The 10,000-nt window shown below is 39.3% G+C and overlaps 1 protein-coding gene across 1 annotated transcript in view; it reads left to right on the top strand.

Annotated features, from left to right (window-relative positions):
• The window catches only part of jmjd1ca (jumonji domain containing 1Ca), a 68,681-nt gene that overhangs the window by 8,073 nt on the left and 50,608 nt on the right, over positions 1 to 10,000 (top strand). The window contains exon 2 of the mRNA XM_053509793.1: positions 7,389 to 7,538. Within this exon, the coding sequence (XP_053365768.1) occupies positions 7,389 to 7,538 (150 nt within the window). The remainder of the gene's footprint in view (positions 1 to 7,388; positions 7,539 to 10,000) is intronic.

Genomic DNA, 10,000 nt, shown 5'->3' with positions numbered 1-10,000 from the left:
TACACTATACTACATCACTCACTACACTTTACTCACTACACTATACTCACTACGCTCTACTACATCACTCACTACACTATACTACATCACTCACTACACTTTACTTACTACACTATACTACATCATTCACTACTCAGTACACTATACTACATCACTCACTACACTTTACTCACTACACTATACTGACTACGCTCTACTGCATCACTCACTACACTATACTACATCACTCACTACACTTTACTTACTACACTTTACTTACTATACTATACTACTACATCATTCACTACTCAGTACACTATACTACATCACTCACTACACTATACTCACTACGCTATACTACATCGCTCACTACACTATACTACATTACTCACTACACTTTACTCACTACACTATACTGCATCACTCACTAAACTTTGCTTACTACACTATACTCACTACACTATATTACATCACTCACTACACTTTACTCACTACGCTCTACTGCATCACTCACTAAACTTTACTTACTACACTATACTCACTACACTATACTACATCACTTACTACACTTTACATACTATGATATACTCAGCAAGCTAAACTCCCTTTGTTATAGTCACTACATTACAGTTATTATACTATATACAGTACTCCCTTACTTACTATTCTATACTCACTTCACTATGCACACTAAAATATACTATACGTATTACTCTCTACACTATATTCACTACACTATACTTAAAAGGCTATTCCATTCCTCATTACACTATACTTACTTCCCTATACTACAGTACTCACTATGGTCTGCTACACTATACCCACTACTCTATACTCACAATGCAATACAGTACTACACAATATGCTCAATAAACACTATACGGTATAGTGTATATAGTATGGTGAAGTATAGTGTGTATATACTGTAGTATAGTATACCTTATATAGTACTTACTATACTATTACACTACTCCCTAAACTCACTATCCTGTGCTATGCTATATTTGCTATACTATACTTACGGTGGTATACTACACTATACTCGCGACACTATCCTACACTATATTTGCTACACTGTACTCACTATGCTATATAACTATACTTATACATAACTTATTACTCACTACACTATACACACTACAGTGTACCTCACTATACACACTTTGTTGTACTCTACTACAGTAGTCATTACTCACTCATTACACCTTATTTCATCACTCACTACACTACTCACTATGATGTAATACCCTACCTACCCTATGCTCATTACGTTGGTTTATACTACTGCATTTCACTATACTCATTATTCTGTATTACATCTCTCTAGTACTATTCTCATTATGTTATACTCTCTACTCTATATACACATTATGGTATGCAATACATCATATTCTCACTATGCTGTACCCTCTACACTCATACTCTCTCCCCCCTTTCTTGTTTGTGTGTGTGTGTTTGTGTGGGTTTGTGTGTGTGTGTTTGTGTATGAGAACTCATCTTTGGACACGGGGCTAAGGACACACACAAGCAAAGTCACATGATTGTCTCCTCATGCAACCCCTGTTGGCGGACTGCTTTTATCTCCCAGACACATTTTCTCTCTTCCTTTTTCACACGCGCACACACACACACACACACACACTATCTTTGTGTGTGTGTGTGTGTGTGTGTGTGTGTGAGAGAGAGAGTGTTTAAATGCTGATGCTATAAGCACTTTTCTGCCCAAGTGTTGGCAGTTACCCAAGCTGAAATCTGATGCTTCTGAATGTTTCCCTCCCACAAGCCTGGAGGAAGTGTTTACACTGTGTGTGTGTGTCTGTGTGTGTGTGTGTGTGTGTGTGTGTGTGTGTAATGTTTCTCTCCTGCAGGCTAGAGTTTACTGAGTGAGAAATGAGGCAGTCTGTCAATAAGAGATACTGTGTGTGTGTGTGTGTGTGTGTGTGTGTGTGTGTGTGTGCGCGCGTGTGCACACAATTGTGTTAGTGTGTGTGTGTGTGTGTGTGTGTGTGCGCACATGCTAGTGTGTATTCAGTGCTGCAGATGGTTTGGAGGTGTGTGAGTCTCTGTGTATTTATACACGTGTGTGTGTGTGTGTGTGTGTGTGTGTGTGTGTGTGTGTGTGTGTGTGTGTGTGTGTGTATGTGTGAAAAACTAGCATGACCTGTTACAGCTTGTCTGTGGTTTATAGCCCAATAAAACACACACACATACACACACACACACACACACACACACACACACGAAAAGAGACACCCACAATAGAACACAAACAAATAAACACAGACTTAATAAAGTGTGTGTGTGTTTGTTTGAAAACTGAAACGACGCAGGAAAATATTTCATTGTAAATTCTTCACACACACACACACACACACACACATCCACACACACACACACACACACACACAGGGACTATAAAGCTGTAACCCACATTACTTTAACACGTGCAGAGGAAAATATTCAGTGTGAACAGTGACTACATAATACAGCACTCTCACTTAACATTCACAGCACAGATGAAGCTCTTTCTCTAGTTGTGTGTGTGTGTGTGTGTGTCTGTGTCCTTGTGTGTTTGTGTGTCTGTGTGTGTGTGTGAGATATTTCAAATGGCAGTCAGACTGGTTCTTATGACTAATGATCTCCTCTAAATGAATAATTGCTGTTTTTCTTTTACTCCCTCCACACACACACACACACACACACACACACACGTACGTACAGGAATATACACTCATCAGTGCTAATAGTAAAAGAGCACGTAAATCACCTCAGTGTCCGACATGCATCCTTAGACCCGAAGGAGAGAGAGAGAGATAGAGTGTGTGTGTGTGTGTGTGTGTGTGTGTGTGTGTGTGTGTGTGTGTGTGTGTGTGTGTGTGTGTTAGAGAGCGAGGGAAGAGAAAAGGTTAGTGTGGTTAGAGGTACACAGAGGGTTATAAAAGAGGAAGGTGAATTTGAGAGTGAGACTGTGTGTGTGTGTGTGTGTGTTTGTGTCTGTGCGCGCATGTGCTTGTGTGTGTGTCTGTTGAAGGTTGTTGAGGGTGGACAGACAATCAGCCAGACAGTAGCTGATGAGGAGAGAGGGGGTGTGGGAGGAAAGGGAATGAGAGAGAGAGAGAGAGAGAGAGAGACCACAAGAGAGAGAAAGACAGAGCTGATCGTAGCATAGCAACTCATGCTTTCACTTCTTTCTCTCTCTCTGTCTCCTCGTCCTTCTTTTTTTCTCTCTGTGATGATCTTGGCCAATGACAGCATCCCTGCAATATATTATACACTATTCTTCCCCTTCTCCCTCAGCTGAGTGTGAGACAAATCAATCGCCTGAGACACTCCCCTACACACACACACACACACACACACACACACACACACACACACACACACACAAACACACACTAGTGTGTTTATTAATGTGTGAAGGTAGCATGCCCAGAGGACACAGATAAACAGCGAAAGTCTGATGGCTGGACTCTGTAGGATGACAGTCCATATATGTCCAGTTAATCTCATCAGTGTCCAGATTAGTTTCACGCGCCTGCCTCACAGTATTTGATAAATAAGACAACTGGAAAGATTTGACATGTTCAGACAGATGGTATTAGTTTAGTAAAGAGCGCTGACTGAGTCCTCTTCTGTTTCCTGCTGGTCTAAGCTTCTTTGTGTATGAGAGACAGAAGATGAGACGATCTAGATTACTGACCGAACGCTTACTGATGATTGCACATGAATAGTCTGAACGTTGCAGCGATAAGGAAGGAGGTCTAGTGTTTTAGTTCGTATTGTGGTGTTCCTCTTTTTCATCTATGTTAGGTTTATTTTAGGTATCCTTGTGTCAAGTGACCTTTAAACAAAGTCATGACTACTTGTGTGGCCATAACTGCACAAAATAGCCATAATTGCCACGGACACTCACGAGATAACAGCTCAGTACTTTAGGTTTATTGAACAAAGACGAAGTTGTTGAAATACCTTACAGTAGAGATGGAGGAAAAAATCGACTCGGTCACAAATCAGAATCTTTTTTACATTTACATTTGCAAGTTTGTATTTGAGTTTGTAAAATGTTGCCACTGCAGTAATCTTATAGGTGGTGCACTCCGAACTATTCACACATTGACAGCTGGCACCGCATCATGCTAGAAACAAACTATTTGCGATGTTTGTTCAGAACTGTAATAAAATCCAAAAAGAAATTAAATGAAATCATATTAACAATTGCAATACAGATCGAGTTGGCTCCTAGGTATTGTGATAATATTGTATTAGATGTTCCCTGGTGATTCCCGTCCCTACCCGTTCCTTACAGTAATGTTTATACAGTAAGTGCATTTGCTACCAACAGTTAATTTATTCATTTATTAATTCATCTTTCATATTAAAGCGCCCTGTCCTTTTCAGGATCTAACCTTCGTTTCCCAGGAGCACTGGGCCCCAGTCAGGACATTACACCCCCTTTCACAGAGGGCAGTGGTAACTCTGTGGGTTAAGTCTCTGGGTTGTTGATCAGAAGCCTGGTATAGACTCAACAGAAATCAGAAACCGTTTGACTTTTGCGTAAAATTATTTCACACATTAGTGCTGTTTTCAGGATTGCTGTGATTTATATTTTAGCTTAACAACAAGTGTATTTTGGTTATCGTTTCATTAGCTAACAGAAGTGTTACCAAGCAACACGTTCCCTGTTTTCCAACTCGGACTAGATTCTATCTGTGTTCTTCATATACACGGCAGGCAGCGTCCCTTCTTCCTTCTCTTCCTTATCTCACAGCTGTTCATAATATCAGTCTAATATTTTCATAAGCATATTCATGAATATGAATTTGATTAAATCAACGATTATATCTGCATGCCTGAAGCACACTGCTATATACCGTAGAGAATAGAGTGTTCCACCGCTGTCTCCCGCTGGATATCAGCACTCACTGGATGCTGCTTGTCTAGTCAAATTACTGAACCTGATTAATGTTTAAAAATAGTAAATGCACATATCGTATTCATTCAGCAATCTTCTGAAACATCTGATTATTAGGTGGAAATCGCTGCATTCAAGGTGAACTTGCAACATGTAATTTCCTGCTTATAACTGGTTAAAAACCAACCAAGTTTCATTTTCATCAGCTTGGGTTAGTCTTCTTAACTATCAGTTCCTGTTTATGGAGTAACATCAAACAACATGGCTGCCCACACTGTGAACAAGTAACGTACCCTTTCTGTACCTTAAAATTAGTTTATAACAGTGTTTAGTATTGTTAAACCTATAACACCAAATTGTTGCTAAGCAGAATCAAACCACTCTGTTTATTCTTCTCTAGCAAAGACTTCCCAAAGTATTTCAATAAGGTTAAGCTCAGGAGTGTATGGTGTCCAATTCATGTGTGAAAATGATTCCTTACGCTCCCAGAACCACTCTTTTACAATTTAACTTCTGGAATATATGCCTGTGCCTTCAGGGAAAAAAACTCCATAGATGTGATAACCTGGTCATTTAGTGCAGGTCGTCAGCTGACTTTATCTTCCTGCCACATACTGTTGCTGAGCCTAGACCAACTGAAGCAGCCCCATATCATAACACTGTCTCCAGAGGCTTGTATAAAGGCACTATCCATGTTTAAATGAGGATGGCATGAAGTCCTGAATCTAAAAAATCTTCTTTTGTTAATTTCGAAGCTACGGTTCCAAAATAAAAAGAAAATTGCTTTTATATACAGGAACAATACTTTTATATTCAATCTTGTATATGCAGCGGAACCTCAGTATACGAATGCCACCTTAAGAATTAAAATTTTGCAAGGAGTTAGCATTGGTATACAGAGCATTTTTTAGCATACGGACAAACTCGATCGAACGCTGGCTAAGTTGTGCATATGCCCGGAAGCCCTTCAAAACTTCAAAACTTTTTTTTTATTTTGTGTTGTAGGTGTTGGTAAAAATATAGCATCATGGGTCACAAGAAAGGTATCAAGGATGGTAGCAAGAAGAAAAGGGCATTTATCTGCATTTACATCACTTTATCCTTAAGAACCTGCCACCAGAACGAATTGAATTTATATACTGAGGTTCCCCTATAGTTGTCTAAAGTTATCTAAGTCGAGCATGTGCACATTAATAAACTAATAAAAAAAATCTTTATTGACTTTTCTGGAAATCTTAAATCATGAGCACGTTACATGAGTGGAAAAAGTCTGTTTTGTGTTAGAAACTTGAAAACACTTGTGCAAATCATTCCAGATTCATATTCATGTTTTTTTTTTTTTTTTTTTTTAACCCCAGGAAGAAAACGAGTTGTCCTTGAGGTGTATTTAAGTTACACCTTGTTCGAGCATACTCTGGTGTTAAATTGAGGCACTTCTGTACAGATCTGGTAGTATAACAGAATCAGAATAAATGTCGCCATGGCAGCGTAAATCATTTGGCAGCGATAATATTGTTTTATTGCACAAGTTTGTAGCCATAAAACCTCTCCTTTCGGCACACTGTTCCTGATTTCCTACCAGTGCACTGTGGTCTATAACCTTAAAATCTTCACCATAACAGTAGTGTGCTGTACTGTAGAATCATATCTATGTTTTCTGAAAAAAGAATAATAATATATATATAATAAAATGGTTATGGCTATACAAGGGTGTGCTGTAAAAATACTGTACAAATCTGAGCAATATTTCTACAGACGTAATATTCAAACTTTTCTGTAATTGTGTAAAAATCTTTTTATAGTATAAACTTATTGTTCCTTTAGAAAATACCATTTTCATTATGGCTTCCAAAAATTAGGCCTGTAGTATAATATTTCTGGTAAAGATCTTCTGATGCTTAAGCTATAAATTGAAGAAAAAGGAATTCCGACTGTTCAGTGAATTTCTCCTGATGAAAAAAACAAACAAAAACAAATTGTGTAAACTAATGAAGCTAGACACATCGAGCTTGCAGTTTTGAGTATAAAAAAATGCGGTGCAGTAATGTGGGATGAGTAGAGTTTGCTGGAGAACAGTGTGTGTGTGTGTGTGTGTGTGTGTGTGCGTGTGAAAGAGTGTGCTCTGGTTTCATAGGATGTAATTTGCTACTGAGGAAATGCATTCCACTCTGTGTGTCTGTGTGTGTCAGCATGTGACCATGTGTGTTTCAGTGTGCGTGTGTGCATGTACTGTAGCTCTGAATCAGTCTGTTGGTGATTACTCCACTCTGTTATATGTTTATTAATCGCATTAATCAGTGGAATTGTGGCCGTGTGCGAGCCATAAGGGTGCTATTATGTGAATGTGGTTTTGATCTTTCTCTGTGTGTAAACTTTTATAAACACCCTGTCGCCGCCCCCTGGTTTGCCTGTTTGTGTTTGTGTGTTTGAGAGAGAGAGTGTGTGCGAGTGTGTTCCTGATACCTTTGACATCTTACCGCTCCTGTCTGTGTGTTAGGTGTGCGTGGAATGGGACGGCGAGCCGGCGGCTGAGTGTAAATGGAGGAGGCTCAGGGAGGAGTGGGAGGTGTTTGTGCTGGAGCACGAGCTGGTATGGGCCAAGAGGAACAGCACCTCACAGGAGAACAGCTCTCCACAGCCTGCACTGGTAGGTACATTCTCTCTCACACACACACACACACACACACACACACACACACACACACACACAAACAAACGCACAATTTCCCAACACACCCTCTACTGCAGCTGCTTAGAGAGACAGCACTTAGAGAGGACGATTATTGATTTTCTTTTGCTGGATTAAAATAAATAAATAAATAAATAAAAATGGGTTTGTTTTTCTTTGTTTTTTTCACTTCCACAAATGTGTGTCATTTATATGCAAGTCTCTTGATTGGTTGTAAATCTGACACAAAACTCGGGAACACAACTCGTGTGTGTGTGTGTGTGTGTGTGTGTGTGTGTCTGTTTCTGTGTGTTGATAGTTGTCAAAGCATAAAAGGTCTTCTGTCACCTGACTCCCACTCTGGAGTGAGTCATCCTTCTCTCTAATACACACACACACACACACACACACACACACACACAGAGTGGAAAGAGAGAAAGCAGATTGAGCTCATGGCTTTTCCAGCTCCCTGTGTCAAGCTCCTGCTCTCAGAGGAGATTTTGTGTATCTGTGTTCTGCCACAGTGCTCCTTATACTGGATTTGGGCTTGGTTATGTAACCATGCCAACTAGTTGTGTATGTTTCCATGGTTACAGGCTAGGTGTGTTACTATGTGTTACAGTGTGTAAGATGGAGAAACCATGGATTATGGGCAGTAAGAAACTCCCTTGGTCTGCAAAGTTTGGTCCAATAGACAATAGTGCTGCACAATTATTCTCATAAAAAAATATCTTAATCACAATATGTACTTGTGCATTTATTTAATTTCCAAACGCTTCAATTTATTATAGGTAATAACCGCATTGTCTGGAATTTATTTAGAGTTTGTTAATTAACTAATTAAGTATGTGTGTATGCGTATGTGTGCGTATGTGTGTATGTGTATATGTGGATTTTGTATATTTTCGCCCCACAGTCCGATGCTGTTTGGTGTTTCCAAATTGATTGTAATGTACAGTATGTGTAAGTGTGTGTCTTAGCCACGAAACTTCCCCTTACAGCAATGGCCACTGGTGTGAAGCCAAGGGACATTGCGGTCAACCATCATTCACTATGATAGCTTTAGTAAATGCATGGATGGACTTTAATCAAAGACTTAAACAGGGCTGTCACTCTGTCTATGGCTTCTGGGTGTTTGTTCTTTAATACCGTTGATTCTCTGCAGTAGCCTGATAGCTGCAATCCATAGTAGATGGAATTTGAACAAATGTAACTTTTGACACTCAAACGTGCAGCGGAACAGTCATTCAATTCTAGAGTCATCCGTCCACCATGTCATATTTCTGAGCTAAACAAAACGTCACAGTACTATGGCAGCACACAGTAAACACGTTTTACTTCATTTAACAAAACAGTTTTTCTACATTTTATGTTATTTCTGTTTTTTTGATAGCATGATAAGTAATAAGTCATGACAGCCTGTGTTTCTGTAATTTATCAAGTGAGCATACATAAATATACAATTTTACTTTAAACTTTTAAATTTTTCCAGGCTGAAGCACTAGAAATCAGAAATTTACTTCCAAATTAATTGTACAACGGATTAGCGCATAAAAATGAGCAGTTTTATTGGCTAATTATTATTTGATATTATTTATATGACAAATTCTGTCATTTCTACTGCTATAAAAACCAGTATTTAATTACAAGAACATGCTCGGTTCTTAAAGTGGACCCTGTAATGCCAAAATTTACTTTTTAAGTCATTGTTAGACATTCAGGTGGGTCTCTAGTGTGTGTGCGCAAACAAAGAACATGGAAAAAAAACACTCCTGCTTTTTGTATTGGCTAGGGTTTATTTCAGCCAATTTGATTTTCCCCCTAATGTGACCTCATAGAAGAAGACCCCCCCTTAGCTCTGATGTTCTCTGTTGGGTGCATGGGTCAGGAGTAGCTAACATTCCAATGATAATCGGAATAATGGTTAAATTATTGAATTTGTGAGGTTTCCGTAATAAGCACAGTTCAGAGTAAACGGTAGAGATGTGCTGATTAGCTAGCTATATCTTTCCACGCCACATCCGTTTTTGTTGTGTCCTGATGATATTATGATAAGATATTTTGTTGATATTTTATCTGCTCTTGTAACTCAATAATATAATATCTTTAGTTTACGTTTTGTGTGTGTGCATATGTGTGTAGCTGAGCCATGAGTTTGGTTCAGTCATTTAGGCATTTGGCAGAAGCTCTTCTCCAAAGCGACTTACATTTTTATCTCATTACACATCTGAGCAGTTGAGGGTTAAGGGCCTTGCTCAAGGGCACAACAGTGGCAACTTGGTGGTTATGGGGTTCGAACCTGGGATCTTTCGAACCGTAGTCCAATGCCTTATCCACTGAGCTATCCCTGACCCACTGAGCTACCCCTGACCCACTGAGCTACCCCTGGCTACATTCATGTGGTGGAAGATTTTAAAGGAGTGTTTTAGCTGTAGCAGCCC

Source organism: Clarias gariepinus, chromosome 13 (genome assembly GCF_024256425.1).
Source record: "Clarias gariepinus isolate MV-2021 ecotype Netherlands chromosome 13, CGAR_prim_01v2, whole genome shotgun sequence".
Classification (NCBI taxonomy): Eukaryota; Metazoa; Chordata; class Actinopteri; order Siluriformes; family Clariidae; genus Clarias; species Clarias gariepinus.
Note: the sequence above shows the minus strand (reverse complement) of the source record. Positions and strands in the feature narration are given on the sequence as shown.